Genomic DNA, 21750 nt, shown 5'->3' on the forward strand with positions numbered 1-21750 from the left:
TAATTGAAACTGAGCCGTAACTATTGGGACTCTCTTGCTGTCACTCGAGACAACAACCAGAAAATGCTTCAATTGCATTTGCAGCTCGGTTATTGTCCCGCCTTTTCCCTCTTCCGATTGGCCAATTTTCAGAGTAGGGCTTGAATTCGGAGCGCTCTGATTGGTTCGAAGGGCTTTCTGTTTTGGTCGCCTGCCAGCAGCCGTCTGGAAGGGGAGGGGAGCCGTCTGCCTTCCGCTTCTGGGGCTGGATTGACACACAATGAGGAGCAGAGAGGCCGGGGAGACGCTCCACAAACGCCGCTGTAAATAATTACAACAATCACAGAGGCCGGAGAAACATGGAGAACCAGGTACGGTTCGTGTCTCCTTTCGGAATGGGAGGTTTTTACGGGGAAAGGGGCCGCACGCAGGCGGTTGGCTGGCAGGGGAGAAATGAATCTTCCTTTCTGCGCGTGAGAAAGGGGAGAAAAAACTCGTAGTTGTTTGGCTCTGGAGCTGTGCTAGCTGGGCACTCATACATCGGTATTTACTACTACAGCACTCGGCACCGCTGCCTAGCCACATCCAAGCACACAAAGAGACCCCCGCTTGGGTTTTTATTCTGCCCTGGTTCCTTCAGAAACATACGCAAACCGTTTACAGCTCGCGACAGTCAGTTTATATCGGGGCTTTTGGTGAAGCTAAGCTAAGCTAATTTATGTATGAGTAGAGTGTCGGCCGTTGGCTAAAGGCTAAGGAGCAGCTACAAGGCGCCGGGGGAAAAGATTTGTCCTGCCCCAGGTTAGGCTGCTGAGGCTGGGTGTTGTCTCCGCCGCCAACGGCCTGAAATCTGAACAACACAGAGGAGCTGATAACGACAGGAATCTTACAACACTCTGGAGTATATTTGCATTATTTGCTCACAGCTGGTTAATGTTCACCACGTTCAGGACTGCACAGGGTTCCTACGCAGAATGGAAAAGTGTGGAATTTAGTATTAGGTGTTTTCCAGGTTGGATGAGGAAGAAATGTTTGCATTTCCAGATTACTTAAATCATTGTCCAAAAGTTGCATCCATGCGTTTGTCCAGATATCTGTTTTTCTTTTCGTGCATGCAGTCATCCATTGATTCAACATTGATTCAAACAATACATCTGTATTTACTTTTACAATTATTTTTTCTTCCATCCACCATCTATTCATAAATCTATCTATCAATACTTCATATATTCATGCATATATTTTTTCATTCATTCATCAATGCATAGTTTTCCCATTCATACATACACTGTTACCTGTATTGTTACATAAATGTCTATTTCAGTAGAGCCACTCATCACTGCACACACATTTCCATCAATTCATCAAAAAATGCAGTATTTACCTCTATTTATTTCCTCCAGTGACTTAAAAAATATCTATTTTCACCTTATGTCCATGTGAAAATACACATAATTATCTATTTATCTAGAGGGGTTACAAATACCTGAACATTTTCTGATATTTTATAATTTATTTTTGTAATTCAGTGACTTTTTCCCCATTTATCTTAGGTTTGTATATAAAATGGACAGATACCTTAGTTAGGAAAAGTATGAATTTCAATATTACAGGTGTGAAGTAGACCTGATTTTAAATTGGAGGAGGTAAAAATGACCAGAAGTGACATGAATAGAGTAGGACAAGATCCTAAAGCTGTTTTGGCTAAGTAATAGAAATAAAGTATGCCAAACTGATGCTTTGAACTGAAGGACTAAAATCTAAAGTTCAAATAATATAAGCATGTGTGTAAATTAAAAAGTAAGACAGCTACGGCATTGCTGGAACAATTGTCCCTCAATTGTTTTTAGTGGTTATGCTACTGCTAAATGTATGAGCTGACTTGCAATAGTCATTTTCTATAGACAAAAGCTCGTGTTCCTAGCTTTATAATTTGATATTTCTACTGTTTAAGCAGAAGCAGAGAATGTGAAGGCTCAAAAGAAGAAAGTCATTCTGCTTACATTATTTTTTATAGTAAATATTGATGTTAAATGCTGAGATATCTGATAAAAATCTGATCCTACGCTATTTAAGTGCTCATGTATCAAATCAGTTGTTTTTTTTTATGTAGCTAACTTGAGTCGTCTTCACTCAGTAACACCATCCAAACTGAAGAGTGTGGTCAAGCAGATCCAGTAGTGATTATGTATGTTGTATTTAGTAACCAGAAAACAACAGTATTTTTGAGCTTTTCATCAAACTCGATCCACTCTGTTGGAGCAACTCTAATTATTGAATCAATACAAAGTCTGCTGAATTAGTACTAGTTGTAATCCTAGTAGCATTGACAAAAGCAGGATTTGTCTACGGAGTGACACAATCCTTACCATTTCCAAGGTTTTTCTTGCTTTTTGTAAATTTGAGGTGCCAATATCTCTGAAAAGAGCATTTGTGTTTATAGGTTGCATTTTTTTTATTATCTTCTAGGAATATTAAGGAAGAAGTTCCTAAAATAATTATAGTTTAATTCACATTGTAAAAGACTTAATGAATCAAACCTAGTTGGGTTGTTCTCTTTAAGATAATTGGGAGCATAATGAACCCTGTGTTTTAAAACAAACCCTGTCATTAAGACTATAAAACAGAAAGTAGGGTTTTTTGCTCGCTGTTCATCTTCTGTAGACAAGTCTTCTTTCTATTTCTTAATTTATTGGTCTTATTTGCTCATGAAAAAAAAATCCCTTTAAAACAATATTTAAGTGTTGGCAGAAGTCTGTAGTTTTTAGTATTTTATATGTTCTGGGTAAAAAGGGTAAAATGCATGTAAGTAAATCTATTAGTCTGTGTGTGTTAGTGGTGAATCCAGTTTCCATGACCTCACAATGTAATGTATAATTTTAAGGGTTAGTTTCTTATCCACATTTGATTAATGTACAAAATTGCTCACTTAGGGTTTATGTCATCTGAAGATGAACATTTTATGCAGAAAGCTCAGTAAGCCAAATTATAGATCTGCTGTCTGTGGAAGAAATGCAGCTTGGTGTGTCCCAAATGCCTGAGGCTGCAAGAGGCTGGGTTTTCAGGGTGAAGCCACACACACTCGTGGAAAGTGGCTCATCCACTTTCATGGAGCTAGACTCTATTCAGCGTTGACCCCCTTTGAAGTCTCAACCGCCCAAAGTCGACTTCTGGTACAAGTTAAAAACAAATTCCAGCTTCTTGTTCTGTTGGAACTGAAACTCCAGGTTTGTCACTACTATTGGAAAATGGTCTAATCACAAGTATTTAATACCACTGTCCTATATTTTAAATTTTTTAAAGATTTGTTCACATTCACCTGCAAAGAAACTGCTCAAACCTGCCAAAAATTTTGCACTCCTCTCCGTTTATTCCAGTCATTTTAACACAAGTTTTTCTTCTTCTGTGGTTTGGTAGCATCTTGAAGTTTATTTCAGTGCTCATATTAACATAACTACCAATTTCCAAAATTAAGGACAGAAATGACAAAAACTGGATTTTTAATCAGTTTGAAAGTAGTTTTTATTTTTTACAGACACCCAAAGTAAAAATTAACATAAAAAATGGACCAATCTCAATTTTATGGCAAATTTCTGATCAGCCTTGCCAACTGATATTTCTCTAAGAATTATAAGAATATCTAAAAAGGTGTCTTTGTATTATTTAAAAGCAGAAAATAAATACACAATTCACATTTCACAATTTTTCCTCATCTTATATTGGTTGATGTGGTTAGTTTGGATGGCATTACTGAAACAGAAGTCCTGGAGAAGCTCAGTAGGATAAAACCTGATTGTCATTTTAGCATAGTTTACAATTTATCAATGACTTTGCTGTGTCCGTCGTTTCCATAGACAGAAGGAACTCACCCTTGACTCGTTTGGCAAATCCTTCTTTATGCTGGTGGCACTCGTCCTTGAAGTTCTTTGTGCAAATAAAGAGGATTTTCCCCACCGGTGTGGGAACATTTCTAAGAAAAATAACATTTAACCAGCCACTTGGAAAAGGCTCTGATGCTGGGTGTAATTAAATATGTGGGTTAACACACCCTCACAATTTAAATCCAAAAATAATGTGAGAAATAAAAATGGCGGATTTACAAAAATGGTTAGCAGGAAATTGGTGAACTTATTTATTCTGTGAAGTATTAGTTCAAAAAGACTAACAGTGAATAGAGAAACTAAACAGATTTCAAAAATATAACAGATATTGCTTCATATGTCCCCTTTAAAGAAACCATTCTTGCTTCTGACTGACCTGTCACCGATCAGTGTTAATCAAGGTCAATATCGTCTGATTCTTGCTGACAGATCATTTCTCAGTGTATCTTTTAGTCGACTCTGTGTTAAAACTCCGTAATTGAGTTGTCATTCCCAGTCGTATTATGAAGATCATGTTGCAACGGCAAAGTGTGTCAGTCTGCAGTGGTTGAAATGTCAAGATGTTCTGCAGAGTTGTGTGGCGTTTGAATGAACTGAACCAAATCCAAGAAATACAGAAGTCTGTGAATATTTTGTTTGAATTAAAGTCTTGGGGAAATTGGAATATCGTTGCATCACAGTGGTTTGTTTGGACAGGCTGCTTCATATGTCTATAATGTGCATCTGATCTCCTCTGGTTTCTTATGATCAGATCTTATTACAGGATCAGTGCAGCTGGGTCGACATGTTTGATTTGTCATGCAGCTTGTTAAATTCCTTACACTCTAATTCACACACCCAGTTTCAAATAGTCACTTGCTTTCATTGGAGGCCTCACTGACTGTATTTGTAATTGGACAGTGTCTCTTTAGGACGTAAGATTTTCCAAAACAGATTAACGTTTCACTGTCCCTGCTAATGTGGGCTATGATAGTCTTGATCTTCACCCAAAGACAAATTTGGTCATCGCTCGGAGTCCCTGTGTGTGTGCTCTCTTTGGGTCAGTGTTCCTGCTTTTCTTTCAATCGTTTATTAGCTTGAAGAGATTAATGGATGTTATTTATTTATGGCCGCCGGGAGTTCATTGTTTTCATGGGAGCCAGCATGTCTGCCAGAATTTGTATTTCCCCTCTGTTGGAGAGAAAAAAACAGCGTGGTCATGCACACATCGTCACTGTTTTAGCAGCTTTGCTTTATTTGCTTTTTAGTCCCGTGCATTTCTTTTGATCGAAATAGCCATTATTTTTGCTTCAAATTGTGAATTTGTCTGCATATTATTATTTCAGATGAATAAACATTTTATTCCTGTAATTAGTATCCATGTGTTTTAAGCTTGTTTTTTCTCTTCTTGCCTTGTTTTTTCTAAGTGAATATGATCTTTGATTTTAATAGAAAAATAGACACTTGGATTTAAAAAAAAGCTACAATATAGATTTTATTTATTAGTAACTTATAATTGCTACTTTTCCTGACAATGTTGTGACTTAGAGGGTTTTTCTCACTGAGGAACTTAAAATATAACAAATGTATTGCTGTGTTATTGGTGAATGTCACGAGCATTTACTGAAATTATTATATTGAGAGTCCATCCAACTACTTAAATGCAATATTTGGCACGCAGATAGTTGAAGCTCTGGACCTGACTCATTTACTGTCTGACAGTAAATGATACTAAACCTTTCCTGTTTTAGTAATTTAGGAATGCCAACATTATTTTTGCTAAATGCCAATTCAGAAGTTCCCAACTATTACCTTTATTTGGAAAGCCCAGTTAATGATTTCATGGCTTTGCAAGCTTTGCTCAACAATGACGGGTCATATTTTAGCTTACTCTTACCTGAACTTTACTACTCACCTGGAATGACGCAGAGCAAAATGTTAAAATCTTTAGACGAGAAGAAAATGGGCTGAAAATGCAAACGTAGCTCCCCGTATCATTCAACCATCAAATATTGGCTCAGTCTTATGAAAACATTTCCAAGCAACAACATGATATCCAGGTGGTTTTATAGTAATAATTTTATTGAGAAAATCAAACAAAATACTCATCCTGGATTAAACCTAATTTGTCAGAAAGTTTTGAGTATATTTTTTTTACTGAATAAAGGGGGAAAAAATAACCAAAAACCATTTGTGCGTTACACACCTAATATTAATGCAACTGATTCAACATGCAAAATTACAGAGAAAGAAACTTTGGGTCATCCTTTCCAGATGCTTGATGGTTATGTTCATCTGTTCCAACAATTAGGCAAATACAACATGAGACTGTGCAGCCATCATGCTGTTCAGGAAGCAGACGGGTTATGAAATGTCTGTAAAAACCCTGAAAAACAAAAGACCCTGGAAAGATGTTGGTGAAAGTTGGTAATAGAGCCTCATTATCCACAGTGAACTCTGTACTAACATGGACTGAAAAGCTGCTCTGCAAGGAAGAAGCAGTTTCTCCTGAAGTAACACAAAGAGTCAGATTACAGTTTATAAATGCACTCTGAGGCTGTAGGAGCTTCAGTTTTAGAGGCATGTTCTGTATTTTGATGCAGCTAAAATTAGAGTATTTGGTCATAAGCCTGTCACTATAAATATTTAAATTAAAATTTCTATTTGCATGCTTATTTGTATTTTTTTGCCTAATTTTTATTTTTATTTTATCTTTTATTTTACACAAGTCCTAACTGGCAGGTTTGCCTGTTTTCCCTGTCTGAGCTGAATGACTAATACGTTTTGAAGGAAATTTTTGTTTATTAGAGAAGGCATAATCCATTTTATTTGTTTTTGTTTATTTTGGATAATTAAAATGTTTTTCCAGCTCCAGTACTAAATGTTCTTAATGTTTGAGAAGGTGTTCTTGCTTTATTATGCCTAAATCATGTAAAAATGCTCTCAAAACTATAGTACCGTTTATCACCATAATGTCTGGAACAATTTATTGTCCATCTAAATTTATCATGTTTTGGCTTTTTGGCCTTAATTTTTATTATTAAAAAATTAAAAAAAGAACTTTTCAAGCCTGAAAGTACCGTTCCTCCAAATCCTGACTGTTAAACCAGTTCTGTCAGGAGGAATAAAAATAGATTGTTTGACTTGCACATACATTATTTTGGCATTTAGCAAGTAAACATCCTGGCAGTATTTCTAATTGACTTTAAATGATAAAAGTTTAGTCTGATTTAATATTACAAGTAAACATTTCATTATCTGTATTTCCATGGCAATATAAAGTTTTAATGTGTAAATATGCTACTTTATTGTATTGCTTTAATTCAAAAGCTTATTTTGTGTTTGTATGTTTTGTTAGTCTTTCTGCAAAAATACACATTTCCTAATGTGGGTTTTTTGTCCAAACAAAAGAAAAAATTAAGCACTGAATTTTGGCTCTGATTATAAAAATTTAAAAGAAAACTCATCTGAAACAGCTTCAAATTATTATTCAGCTGATTTAAATTGTACACTTAGGTTGAAGTCTATTTTTATTACGTTTACGCCAACTTTATGAGCATAACTTTTATTCGAAAGCATAAATATTATCCATTTACAGGATCTTGTCCAATTAAAAGCTTAAAGTTCTTGCAGTCGAGGAGCTGGGGCAAATGACTAAGCCATACTTAACTTGAAATATTGGCTTCATTGATTGTTATGTCATTAAAAGAGTGGCTCATTAATTTCCCTCTATTTGTCACGTCTGTAATTCATCACCCTCATTTATTCCCTGTTGGGCTAATACGTCTTGATTATTGGCAGATATTCATACCCACTCTCAGCCATTCAGCATCAGATTAGCCGAATTAATCGATAAAATGTCAGTGTAAAATTAAACGTTATATTCAGTTGCTTAATAAAACACTCCAGCCTTTCTCTTTATGTTTTGCTTATCTGATTTTCTGCGACTCCTCGGTGGGGGAGGGTGTGGTTAATGATCAGAGAGTCTCCCTCGTCGTCTCCCCGTTGGCACGCTGCAGTCTGGAGTTTAAGGGCATTACTGTCACAGGACGGCCAGGCAGAGAGCCAGGCAGGGAGGAGGCGAGCTCCAAACGAGCTCATCGTGGTCCCGTCCCGTCTAATCCCTCCACTCATGAGCCGCACCGTGCCATTTTCAAATCCCCACATTCTTCAGGCCGTCCCTGGACATAAAGTGCCTTTCTGCCCCCCCGTCTCTCTCCACTTCATTCCTCACCAGCACCCCGTCTCGGTGTTCTCCTTCTGCACTCCTCTTCATCTTCTATAATCACAGCGTCATTTGCGAGGCTCTCTCCTGTTATTGTCCGTGGCTGACAGCAGTAGTCCAATAATGTGCTCCTTTTCTGGACTCCTCTTTTGAGATCGGGCTGCTTGGGCGTCAAATTACTCTTAATTTCACTGAGAGCGTCCCGACACCAGTCCAGCTTTGTGTCTGTCCAGACGCCACCCTTCCTTCCCCTCTGAAGTGTCACCAGACTTTGAGCAGAGACTTGAAGGTTTTTGTTCAAGGTGGAATCGGGGAAATGATGAATAGTGGGTCCCCGGATTAATCGCGTTGCCGGCTTCGCTTATGTTTATTTCATAAGACGGCTTAGTTTGCAAGGTGTTTCTGCTGCTGTAATTTATCACCGCAGAAGAAACGGTATGAAGCCACCTGGACAGGGCTCACACTAAAGGTCGTTTTCATTATAGATCAGTGTAATTAAATATTTCCATTAGGGATGGACCGATGCACTTTTTTCACTTCTGATGCAGAGATTTATTGGTTTCAGCCAATACAGAAAAACAGGTGAATTGACTTAAAATGTTTATTTTTTTAGACTTAGACAGAGATTTACTGAATTACACATTTATTTGATAACACTGCACCAGTACAGCTCACTTAAATACAGCAGTTACTTCACAGGCTTGGCCAAGCATGGGAAAATAGCACCACTTTAATCTCATTTTAGGAGTATAATTGACAAATAAAAGGACAAAAGCAATTTTTTGACTGCAGAGTTCTTTCCTCTATGCTGGAGGCTTGAACTTGAAAAATTTTCAGAGTTTCGTTCCTCTGGTAAGGCACCACCCCACCAGTGAGTGGGAGCGTCCCACCACTCCAGTCCCAGCCTCGGTTGTCTCTGACTGGCCACTCCAGGCTAAAAGTCCTCTCCCTCTGTGTTTGGACCTTGGTTTGCTAAATTAAAGCAAACTGAAAAACATGTTTGTGAAATTGATAAATTCATCTCGAATATTGCCATGTCCGTCAACCTTTTCTGATGCGATACTTCAAAATGTGCATGTCAAACGTTGATGGAGATCTACCTGTGAATCTGTGGCTGGACTTGTAAAGATGTTAAGCGAAGCTGAAATGAAGAAACTCATCAATTTTTGGCTTGATAATATAAAACTATCAAGAGAAAAGAATTGATACACAGATTATGAGCTTGGAGCAAGTTGATCTGAAGTCTCTGCCTCCTGATAAACCTTTTATGCGTTTTTTTAATATAACTTTGTTTTTGTTTTGGTTCCTTTCCAGTGCACGGTGCAGGTGAAGCTGGAGTTGGGCCACAGAGCTCAGCTGAAGAAGAAAGTGACCTCTGAAGGCTTCACACACGACTGGATGGTTTTCGTCAGAGGCCCAGAGACCGGCGACATCCAGCACTTTGTAGAGAGGGTCGTCTTCCGCCTGCATGACAGCTTCCCCAAACCCAAGAGAGGTAAACGCTCATTAGATTTAAACACATATACTTACACTGTTTATTCAAAACTCTTTTTTGTGAAGCATCTGAAATTCAGCAGTTCTTTAAGCTTTGAAAGAGGTCAGATTAAGGACAGATGATTGAGATAATCTGTATAAGAGATATAAATGTAATAAAAATGAACAAAAAAGAATAATCCATCAATGCAGTTTACATTTGTAAAACTCTTATGAATTGATATACAAATTTGACAATTTAAACAAATGTCTTTAAATTATTCCATCACACTAAGCTAAAGTAGACTGGTACAAGAAACCAAAAAGTTAAACATTTGGTATGTGAGAAGTTTTTGATTTTGACGAGTTTTTGACGATTGTTTTCAATTTGGAAATGTTTTTTTAATTCTATTTATTTTAAATTGGGATTATTCTGAAAAGTACACTGAGTTAGGGATGGGTATTTATCATATTTATCATCATTGGGATTTTTTTACTGTGATACAATAGTTGTTTTATTGTGAGAATGATAAACTGCATTTCCTCTAAATACTTTGTCACTTTTATGACAGCAAAATATCCTGAAATATATTGTGATTAAAATCACCCATGTGAACGTATAAATTAGTATCGTCAGTGATGAGTGTGTGTCTGTCTGCAGTATGCAAGGAGCCTCCATACAAAGTGGAGGAATCGGGATACGCAGGCTTCATCATGCCTATCGAGGTTTACTTCAAGAACAAGGTGCGAACGCCTCAACAGTACTACATGTATTTTATGGTGTGGAGAAAGAAAATGTGGGAAAACAGAGTAGGAAAAAAGCAGTTTTTAAATGCCTGATTCATTGTTCCATAAATGTTTCATACGTCCTTCCATCTATCCTTAAAATGTGTGGAATCTGGAGTCATTTGAATGTGGACAGATGTTGAATGTGTTGCAACCCTGTTGTTGTTCGAGAAGTGGTCGACTTCAGTCCTCAAAGGGTCGATGCAGGTTTTAGTCGTGGCCCTGCTCCAACACCTGATTCAAATCACCAAATTATCTCTTCAGCCTTTCAGCACGTTCTGCTGCAGCCTTAAAATGTTGCCGTCTCTCAAGTCTGTGTACGTTCAAGCAAGAAAACATCTAAACCAGTGGTGTCCAAACTGTCAAATTAAAAAATTCATTTGATTTATTTTTAATTTTACCCGCTCAATAATAATTTTATTTTTAATCAATCAAGTTATTCGTACAGCACATTTCTGCAACAAGTGCTTTACATCACAAAACACAAAAAAATCAATAAAAACAGTCACCAAAAATGGAAATCATTAACGATCAAAAACACAAAAAGGACTTCAGATGCCTTTTTAAAAGACAATTTTCAAATTCTTTTGAAGCATTTGTTGTTTTCTATTCATTGGCCAAATGTTTTTACCTTTTGTTGACTTTTGGTGAAGGGCCAAACAAAATAATTTTGAGGGCCATATATGGCCCATGCACCACACTTTGGACACCCTGGTCTAAACCATGCATGACACAAGCTCTCAAAAACTGGAGTTCCCTGCACCTTGTGTTATTTATAAATGAAAGCAAAATAAAAAATTTATTTTGCAAATCCAAATGTGCTGCTTTTATTTTGAAAAGCTTTTATTGTGAAGATCTCTGCCTTCATTTCTTTGTTTGATGCTACTATATGTTTGTAGATGTTTTATTTAAATGATGTTTAGCTTTACAAAAACACATCAAGTATTTTACTTGCCAGTCTCTAAGAGTCTGATCCTTAACTCTGATGAATTAGTTCACTTCTGTTTATGAGCTCACATAATTTCTCTGTAATTAATTTTGCAACTTGGCGATTTAGTGAAAGTTTAAATGGTTGCAGTTCAAAAGGAAGAGAAAAAGTTTGTGCTATTAACATTAGTTTGGTGTCGACATACCATTAAGTGTACATAATTCTCATTTCCTTCCTGATTTCTTCAAAATTTCCTTCCAAGAAATGTCACTTATTATTCAGTGATTATTATTCAGAAATACTTTTTTCTTACACAAACTGTTTGTTTCATTCAGCTTCTGTTGTGGCACATAAAGCAAGTTTTAATCTTCTCTCTTGTTCAGGAGGAGCCAAAAAAAGTCATCTTCAACTATGACCTGTTCCTTAACTTGGAGGGAAACCCTCCCGTTAACCACCTGCGCTGTGAGAAACTCACCTTCAACAACCCCACCAAAGAATTCAGGAAAAAGCTCATCAAGGCGGGAGGGGTAAGTCTGTCACTGACAGCTGTACTCAATAACAGCTAAGAAGACTTTAGGTCAGATTACTGTTAAAATCTGACCATTTTATTTCTCATTTCACTCATTAAATACAGTTCCTGTAGTTGTTCATCTTTGAAAACAACAAGAGCGTTTTTGGCCTCTGTGCACAGCTTCCAAAGCATTAAATTATTCAGAAAAAATGCTTAAAAGTGAGTTGTAGTATCACTGTGTGAAAATAAATGACACAATGTGTCAGCCAATCAAATCAGTGTTCAGTGGTAAAACTCTGATATGTTAAAGTCACTGTAAGAAAACAGTAAAAACCTTCAAGAGTGGCGGCATTTAAGAAAATTACCTGAGATATTTTCAACAACCCAAGTGATCCACATGTAGAAAAGACATAATTGATAAAAAACATAAGTGTTGAACAAACTAAATTGTATTAAATACTTTGTTGAAAAGCCGTTTTTGTTAATGATGCTTTCAAAATGTTTTCTATATGGAGAAACATTTAACTTATTCTTCCTTTTCTTCATGTCTTTCCATATGTTATTATTTGAATACAAATCAAGTGATCAAACTTGGAAATCCACACTTGTTTAGAATCTTATCCGTAATGTTTAGATATATTTCTGTATTTGGACAACTTTTGGTGAGTTGTCTTAATGTTAAACAAATTTTTAAAAATATTGTTAATTGCTACTTAGCATTTGTATTTTATCAGAACATATTTGATGTAATTCAAGTATTTTTTTCTTTATTTAACCAGGAAAACCCCCTAATTGAGATCCAGATTTCATTTTCAAGAGGAACCTGAGCAGAAATCTGCAACACACAAGTGTGGCAATAAAAAAAATGTAAATAAAAAACCTGCAGGCCAATAGTCACCGAAAACATTTCTAATCAAATCCAGGCTCCGGCATGATCTGCTTAGAAATTGTTACAATATTAGAAATGATTAACATTTGCTTTGACCACCAAACAAAACCAACAAAACAAAACCAAACATCTGTTCTCACATATTAATTTCAAAAAGCTTTGTGTTGATCAAAACAGTAAAACTTTACTTCAAATGAACTGAACCTCTTCGTAATCCGCTCCAAATTACTGCCTCCCGTTTTGAACTTGGAGTCTACCGGTGGTTTTGAGTGTCGGCAGAGAAACACAGTGACTCATGTGTATTTAATTTCAGATACTGGTGGTCCCTGAGGGGGCTGAAGCTATGTCGAGGCCCAGTCCGGACTACCCAATGCTTCCCACCATCCCCCTCTCAGCCTTCTCAGACCCCAAAAAGACAAAGACCTCTCATGTATCAAAGGTAGGACAAAGGGAGAAACATCATTTGGTTAAAGTTCCCTTGATCACGTGAGCTCCGTCTGCATCGTTTGCAGGTATAGATTAAATAAAAATTTATATTTTTCCTTTTTGAGAAAAAGGCAGACTGGAGTTAGTAATTGTTCCCAGCTGTTTTTGTGCATTCGTGTGCAGGATTTCTCTCTTCTTATCTGCGGAGTGAGGGTGCACATTAGGAGGAAAACTGACTCCTTCGCATTTTTGAAAGATGAATCAGTTGCAGAGTAGACCTGACGAGGACTTTATTCTTTTGCAGGCGTCTATTTCTATGATTTTTTTTTTTTTTTTTTTAATAAAGATATAACCAGAATCTAAAAAAATCTTCTTGATAAATCCTGGTTTTCAGTCTAGCCCTGCATGTTTTGGGTGTTCCCCCAGCAGCCAGGCACCTGTCTTAAATGAATGTGTGATTTTCAGGCTTCTGCAGCATTGCATGGTAAACTGAGGAGGTAATGCATTCATTTGAATTAGGTGTGCTGGAGCAGAGATGCAGTAAAAACATGCTGGACAGTGAGCTCTAAGGGCCATGGTAGAGAACCGCTGGAAAGCAAATATTTTATTTTTTTGACTTTCTAAAACCATATTTTTAGCATTTAATTGAAGAGATGCTTGCTAAAACCTGATTTACAGTAAAATTAACTTATTTATCTGATGTATGTTGAGCATTTCTCCACTTTAAATACTTAACCTGAAGTAATTTTAGTTTATGCTTATCTTGTTCATGTTAGCTTTGATACCTGAAGTAATTAACAAGGTAACTTGCATTTAATGTGTGAATTTCTACGCATTTTCTATGTTTAGTATTTTCTTAGACGCAATACGTTTTGAAGAACAAAAGTATTTATAACGAAATTAAAGTTTACAGATTTTATTGAATTTAATTTATCACTGTTCCAACAATTTTGAGTTCTGAAAACAGATTGAAAAATATCTCTTCTATCAAACTTTTATCAACAGAGTAAACCTTTAAAATCAGCTTTTAGGTCAGTTTGCCTCTTGTAGGTCACTCCAAGCAAGTTGATAAATATTTCCAAACTAAGAAGGTGGGAGTTACAAAAAAGGACTATTGCAACACACTTTTTTTTGTAATTTCTTTTAACATGCATCATGCAAAATCCGTTGTTGCCTTCAGTTGGTCCAAAGCTCTGCAGTGAGAATCTGAAGCAAACAGAAGAGCACACATCTCTCCTGTTTTAATGCCTCAGCCCTGGTAACGCATTTATTTTGGCTGTAAATTTAAAATTCTAACTTTCTCTGTTACTGAACTGTAGAGCTGAAATGATTAATCAGATTAATTTGCATAATTGTCAAATAATTTAGGAATCGATGAATCGTTACCTGGAGTAAACACTTAAAAAAGGACATTTACTGAAAGAACAACACATTGAGAGCAGTAATAAACCCAAAACTGTATAAAAATATGTACATTTTGAATTTAAGATGAAAAAAATCTTTTTCTGCAAATATCCTTTTCTCAGAACTGAAGTGGCATAGTTTTAGCTACACATACATAAAGGGGATGATATATTATTGGATTTTAGTCCGCAAGATGTTTTTTTTTCTTATGTGAAAAAGAAATTTTCACCTTATATTTATAATATTGTATAAAACAAGCTTATATTATTGAAGAATTTGCCACTTTTTCAAAAAAAATTGTTTTTCAGAATAATCAATTATTAAAACAATCATTAGCTTCAGCCCTGGTGAGTGAATCAGGAAGGACTGAGTGTTTCACATGTTGGGAGTATTTATGTAGCTGCAGATTCAATCTTTGACACAAATAATGAAGCGTTAACTACAGGAATGCTGTTACATTTTAGGCGACAAAATGTTTTTCTTTTGCTTTTTTGAGTATTTTCAATCTTGTACAAAGTGGTTAAGTAAAAAAATCTGCAGAATGTGCCAACGTATTTAATTTTTCCAGCTAATCAGAATAATTGGTAGAATACTCAGTTACTAAAGTAATCTATATCTGCAAACATTAGTTTAAATTAATGACCATCAAAATGATGCTATTTAAAAACTGACTGATTTGAACATATTCAAGTTTGTGTAGCTTCATGAGCAAACATTTAAACGTGCAACAATGAGCCAAGATTTAATAAATGTTGAAATTTAATTCTAAAAATGCAGCATTTATGAGCCTGAACCTGCATATTTTAATTTGTAGAGCCGATGAAAGTCCTGCTGTTTTCCTCTCCTCAGGAACCAAGCAAAGAAGGAAGTGGTGGCAGCAGCAAAGGACCCAAACCACACAAACTGACCAAGGAGCACCGTGAACGATCGCGGAAAGACTCTGAGAGCAAAGGGTCGTCCAAAGGCGACGACCGAGATGGGAGCAGCAAAAGCGGTCGCGACCCTTCCTCGTCCTCCTCTTTGAAAAAGCCGTCAGAGATCAAAGTGAAGGACGAAGTTAAAGTTCAGCCGAAGGCGGCCTTCAAGGAGCCCAAGCTCACCCTGAAGGAGTCGAAGATGGACGGCATGTCCCCTAAAGGAGGGGGGGCAGGAAGCGGCGGGGGAGGCGGAGGAGGAGCGGTGGAGGCCAAAGCTCCGGGGAAACGCCCCTCCACCGTGGAGTCCCCCAAACCCAGCGTCAAGAAGCAAAAGAAAGGCAGCTCCGATGGGCTGAAGGGGCCGACGGGCGGCGCGTTCACCGGGACGTCGCCGCGCGTCTCCTCGTCCTCGGCCGTCAGCCAGTCCTACGGCGAGAAGAAGCCTTCCAAGGAGAAAGGCCGCTGGCCGACCAAAAACAAAAACGATGCCCAGGAGCTGAAGGAGCTCAAGAAACTTCCAGAGTCGGAGGAGTCCAATTCAGAGGACGAAGCGTCGTCAAAGTCAGAGGTAGGAGGATTTTTGGGTAAATACGACGGTGAAGAGTAAAACCCGCTGCTACAAACACAATCCAGGATGCATTTATGACTGTAGAGCTGCTGTAAATGTCTAATTTATCATATTTTCTTTAATAATGATGATTTTGTCATTTTTAGATTTCCTTCATGCAAGAGAATTGATGTATGCATTTTTTTAAACTTGTACAATTGGTTGCATTGTTTTGTATTTGAAAATATCCTGAAATTTATTTTGGAAATAGGATTTTTCTTCTGCTAGATGTTTCATTGGAAAATACATCTTACAGAAATTAATTTGGGAAAAAAATTCACAAGTAAAACAAGAATAACCTAATCTGTAATTAACTCAGGAATAACTGGATACGTTTTCTTTTGCCTGCTGTCTGCAGAATTAGAACTTTTCTGTGGTTATCAACTTAAGACATAAAGTATTCAGTTGATTCTACTCATCTTTCCCATTTATTTGTTCATATTATTATTTATTTAACCTGTTGTACTTTTTTAATGTCCGTTTTCCCAGCAATCAGCTGCTTCGAGTCCTTCCAACTCAACTTCCAGTTCTGACTCCAGTTCAGATTCAGACTTTGAGCCTGGACAGAAACCAGGGCAAGGTGAGTTTAATGATTTAATAATTAGTCACTTGTTTTGTTTCTACTGAATAACCTTTTATTTGACCCTGGGCTTTCAGTTGTCTTCACTTCAAGTCTTTAGAGAACGCATATGAATCTTAAATAAATTGTTTTAATCCCAACTCCAGTGAATCGACTCTTCAAGTGGCATAGTTATAGAAATGATCAAGGAATACTGTTACATTTTAGGAAATAAAATGCTTTTTATTATTTAAAAAAAATGTATTTGCTTTTTTTAACAATTTCTAATGTAAAAATAAGCATTACGTGGTTAAATGAAATATCTCCAAAATGTGCCCATTTATTTTATTCGACTAATCAAGTTCAGTCATCAGAATAACTGATTAATCAGTTACTTAATCAATCAGGACATTTGGAAAGTATGACCTGGTACAGTTTGTCTCTCCTCTTGCGGTGAACTTTGTATCACTCCTGTTTTTAACAAAATAAATTGCTAAAAAAAAATCCTAAAATTAATAGTTTCAGCCACTACTGCATTCCTTTTCAGAGACATGTAACTGTTGGTTTGGTAAATCGTTGGATTAAACGTTTTAATCTGCTCAGATGATAGAATTGACTTGTTTCTGTTCTCGTCTTTCAGGCCCGCTCAGATCCATGGTGGAAGAGATCCAGTCCGAAGAGTCGGACGACGACGACAGCAGCTCAGAAGAAGAGACGCCCGTCAAAACCAACCCCCCCAACCGCGACTCTCGGTCAGTTTGAGCCAAATCACAAAGTTTTAAGCCAGAATCTGTATTTTATACATGCAGATTGTTGTTTATTCTCAGCATTTTCATTTTTTTTTTTTTTAAACCATGTAGAGAATGTAGTTCAGTCAAACTGATTCACTTGACTGGCTGCTAAAAGTCTCTACGCATCGTCAGATGCAGACGGGTATTTACGAGTGCCAGACAGAGTTCCTTTAGTCTGTTTGAATGACCTCTGACCTCGACCTGTGCCTCCAACAGACTCAGCCTGGACAGCGAGAGTGACAGCAGCGACGAATCGCACCGCCCCAGTCGAGACCCCGCCCCACCCCCACAGAAACACGGCTCGTCCAACAACAAAGTGAGTCTCCCACCGAGCGTTTTATTGTGTTTTCAATCAGCGCGTCGACGGGGGTTTCAGTCGTCTGCTGGAGCCATGTCTTGATTCTGGTGCTGCTCAGACATTAAACGCTTAGTCAAATTAAAGAATCGTAGAAATGAATTTACGTTTGAAGATTTACATTTAGAAAAACACATTCAGGACTGGAGGCATACAGTCATTTAATAAACGGCGTCTGATGAGCGGATATAACCCAACTCGTGCAAAACCACAACAAACTGATGCAACATTTCAAAGAGCTGAAGTTCAAGTTTCTCAGAATAATATGAGACAAAGACAAGATCTTATGAAGTTTGTGTTTCATGAACGCTTAAAGCAGCTGTACAAGCTCTTCGGTAACAGAGTGTACTTACAGGTTGTTGCAATTAATCATTTAGTCGCATGATAAATTAAAAGGAGCTCATGCTTGATAGAAAGACTGGATGACGTAAAGCTTCAGTCTGAAGATCAGCCCCTTATTTTTGAAGGGCAGCTTTGTTTACAAATACTAAACAATCCATTTTATTTTTTGTTTTGTTTGTTTATTTGGGAAATGTAAAATGTCTTCTAGTTCCAGTGTTAAATGTTCATTAGAAATGAGAGATTATTGATCTTTGAGAGGGTGCATTTGCATTATTATATGGCTTGAAAACGGTCTCAAAATCTAAAGAATAACTTCTGGGACAATTTATTGTTATCAAACAATTTATTGTGATGCCTTGGTTTGCTAAATTCTTCCATTTTAAATCAATTGTTAAATAATTCAGTCTTGCATTTTTTTGTCAGTCATCTGTTGAAATACATTAAAATAAAATGTAAAAAAAAAAAAATCAGTTTTTTATTTTAAAACCTATGATCCATATCTCTCTGTGGTTTGCCTCCATCTTCTGCCACAGGTTGTCCGAAAAAGTCCAGATTCCTCTTTTCGCTCAGAGAAGGTGATGAAGAAGGGATACGACAAGGTAGGAAGGGTAAATCAAACTTTTTATGTCTAAACTTAAAAATAAAATAACCTTTTTGCTGCAATACAGTTGTATTAACGAAACAAATCTTTGACTATTTTACCTTTTTAACGACGCACTTTTGTTTGGATTTTCTGTTGGTAAGAGAATCAAAACACCAAAAGTTGTTCAATAAATCAACCAATATGTCAAATTATTATAATTTCTGACTCTGAACATGATCAATTATATTATTGTAAGCCAGGTGTGTCCAAAGTTTAATAATTTTATGTGGCCCTCATTTATGTGGCTGCTAAACAGAGATGATGCAGAAGGAAAATGAAAGGAAAAAATATAGATTTAGAAATCACCTTGTTGTGGAAATTCAGTGCAATTATTTCATGACAAAAGAGGATTTAATGTAAAGAATAATCTGCATTCATCTGCATTTAAAACATTAGTTGGCTCTCAGACTCCTGTTCTAGACCAACAAAATAAAAAATATTCAACCCAAAACTTTAGTTTGTTTTATTAAAGGAAACATCTGACACCTTTTCAGATCACAGAAATTCCTTATTTTCTATGTTGTTTCTTTAAAATATTAAAAGTTTGGACACCACTCGTTTAAGCTTGGAGAAAAAAGAAAAAATTGTCAAAGAATCAATCGATCAACAACTAACGTCTTCCTGTGAACTTTGTGTTTTCTGACGTCTTGTTTCATGAATGCTGCAGGCCTACACAGAGGAGCTGGTGGACCTCCATCGCAGACTGATGGCATTAAGGGAGCGAAACGTCCTGCAGCAGGTGGGCGATCCGACTTTCTCTGCCACGTTTACTCCTGTTGTAGTTTAAACCTGTTCTACGAAAAGAGCAGAAATTTTATCGAGGTTTCATGTCGTTGATAAACAGAAAGTAGAGGATTATTAAGAATACATTCCACCTTATTTTCCCCTCTCAGCTCTTCTAGACTAGCGGCAGCAGCAATTGGCAAACACCTAAGAACGGCTGTAAACGGCATAGTTGTGAAGATGAGATGAAGGTGGAGTGTCAGAAAGAGCAGGAGCTTCTTGAAGAGACAGAGGCCCAATTTCAAGGCATCAAATTACAAGATCAATTTGAAGTCATGTTTGATATTTACAGCATTTTTATAACTGAAGGCAACAGTTATAAAAACTGTTGATTAAAATAAGAAGAAGAAGAAAAAAAAACTTGACAGTTCAGCACCATTGACCATAAGACTGGAGTTGAGAAAATAAATCTGCTTAATGGAAACATGGAAGTTTTGGAACGACTGACTTTTTGCGATACATTTTTGCTTTAGGATGAGGTACATTTTTGGATGTGTCAAAATTTGCAATGGAAACATTTTATTTTGCATCACAAGTCACATGATCAACAACCGGATACTACTGGCGGAAAATATGAAGAAGACGACAGGAAGTGGTTGGAGGATGACGGTGCTTCATGATTTTTAACGACTTATAGCGTGAACAAACTTATTCACATGCAATTTTGATTATTTAATCCAAACACCTCATTAAAAAGTTGTTTTTTCAACATTAGTGACATATTGACAGTTTTGCCCATTTTAGTAATGGGAAAGCAGAGACTGTTACACATTTGTTTTGTAAAATGGCACAAACATGACACTGCTTGTTTTAGTACCTAAACATGAAAACTGCAAAGGACTTGGAGCTCTATTTTTATTAAAAGAATTTTATTTTAGGGGTGATGAATACAATTGTATGGACCACTTTTCTAGTGTCTATTAGAGACGCACCGATCAGATTTTAATATCTGCGTCAATAAGGGCAAATCTATTCAAATTCTTTGCACTTTATTTTTTATATTTGACCGAGTAAACCTGTTTTTCTCAGTTTCTTTATTGAGTTTTTACATGTTTGACCAATCCTGTGAAGCTATTGGTGTATTTAATTGTTGTACTGGTGGAGTGTTATCAAATAATTTGTAATTCATTACATTTATATCTGTTGATTAAAATAAGAAAAAAAATTTGACAGTTCAGCACCGTTTTTCTGTATCTGAAGCCAATACCAATTTCAGATTGGTATCGGAAGTAAAAAAAAAAGTGGATCAGTGCATCTTGGCTTTCTATCGTTAGAGAAAAATAATAAACATTTTTCTTCCATATCACAGTTAACTTTTCTGTGTTGGTCTATAGTATCAAATCCCAGTGAAATGCATTTAATTTTTTTTGGATAAAAGACAAAGATATGTGAAAAAGTGTCAATACTTCCTGCATCATGTCCACATTTCTGACTAAAACTAAATAGTTTCTCTTTTCGTCCTGTAGATTGTCAACCTGATCGAGGAGACCGGCCACTTTAACGTGACAAACACCACCTTTGACTTTGACCTCTTTTCATTGGACGAGTCCACCGTCCGTAAACTACAGAGCTACCTGGAGGCGACGGCCACGTGACAGGAAGCGGCGGGGGCCGGCGTGTGGATGTCAGCGGCAGAGGTAGCCTCGCCATCATGCCTGCTCTTTGCGGAAGAGACGAGCAGAAACGTCTGTCGCGGCCTTTTCACGAGAATGACTGAAGCATCGAACAACCACACCACGAAACAGAAACACACGAACAGTCGCAAGCACACAACACCACCTTCATGTGACGCTGGGGAGGAAGCAGGAGGAGGAGGTGGTGGTGTGTGAGGAAACGCCGGAGCATCTGACCTCCGTCTGGTCAGGGTTTTCACTACACACACTTCGAATCTGTGCCGAGCTGAGGAATTCGCCCAACAAACCCCCACCCCGTCCCTCCCTCCTGCACTTAAACCGCTCCCGCCTCTGCAAACCTAATACTTCCCCTCCTCCTCTTCCGCCTCTCCTCCTCCTCCTCCTCCTCCACATGCACACTCCTGTCTGAGCAGAACACTCCGGCCCCTGCATTGTCAGCTGGAGCTCATTTCTCTTCCAACACACTCCTGAGTTGCGTGTGAACGCCGTCCGTGAGTTTGCGCGCGACTCGTTCTGCTGAGGTTTAAGAGGACTTGTTGTCTTTGTGGTCACCGACTTCTTTGTTTATGAAACTTGAGCACAAACAGCCGGTTGCATTTCTACCACCAGTCACTCGCCAACAAGCACACTTTGCCCTG

The 21750-nt window shown here is 37.3% G+C and overlaps 1 protein-coding gene across 4 annotated transcripts; it reads left to right on the forward strand.

Annotated features, from left to right (window-relative positions):
• Positions 1 to 205: 205 nt before the first annotated feature.
• On the forward strand, positions 206 to 21744 carry mllt1a (MLLT1 super elongation complex subunit a). 4 transcript variants are annotated; one of them, XM_008415150.1, is made up of 12 exons: positions 206 to 350; positions 9379 to 9559; positions 10199 to 10281; positions 11635 to 11778; positions 12965 to 13090; positions 15331 to 15966; positions 16495 to 16585; positions 17205 to 17316; positions 17572 to 17671; positions 18586 to 18651; positions 19363 to 19434; positions 20945 to 21744. In XM_008415150.1, the coding sequence occupies exons 1-12, from the start codon at positions 339 to 341 to the stop codon at positions 21071 to 21073; spliced, it is 1752 nt and encodes a 583-aa protein (XP_008413372.1). In that variant the 5' UTR covers positions 206 to 338; the 3' UTR covers positions 21074 to 21744. The 4 variants fall into 4 exon arrangements, with proteins under 4 accessions (XP_008413372.1, XP_008413373.1, XP_008413374.1 ...); XM_008415151.2 differs by lacking the exon at positions 20945 to 21744 and adding an exon at positions 19589 to 19715 and having other exon boundaries at positions 18586 to 18660; XM_008415152.2 differs by lacking the exon at positions 20945 to 21744 and adding an exon at positions 19589 to 19715.
• The last annotated feature ends 6 nt before the right edge of the window (positions 21745 to 21750 follow it).

This window comes from Poecilia reticulata, linkage group LG8 (genome assembly GCF_000633615.1).
Source record: "Poecilia reticulata strain Guanapo linkage group LG8, Guppy_female_1.0+MT, whole genome shotgun sequence".
In the NCBI taxonomy this organism is placed as follows: Eukaryota; Metazoa; Chordata; class Actinopteri; order Cyprinodontiformes; family Poeciliidae; genus Poecilia; species Poecilia reticulata.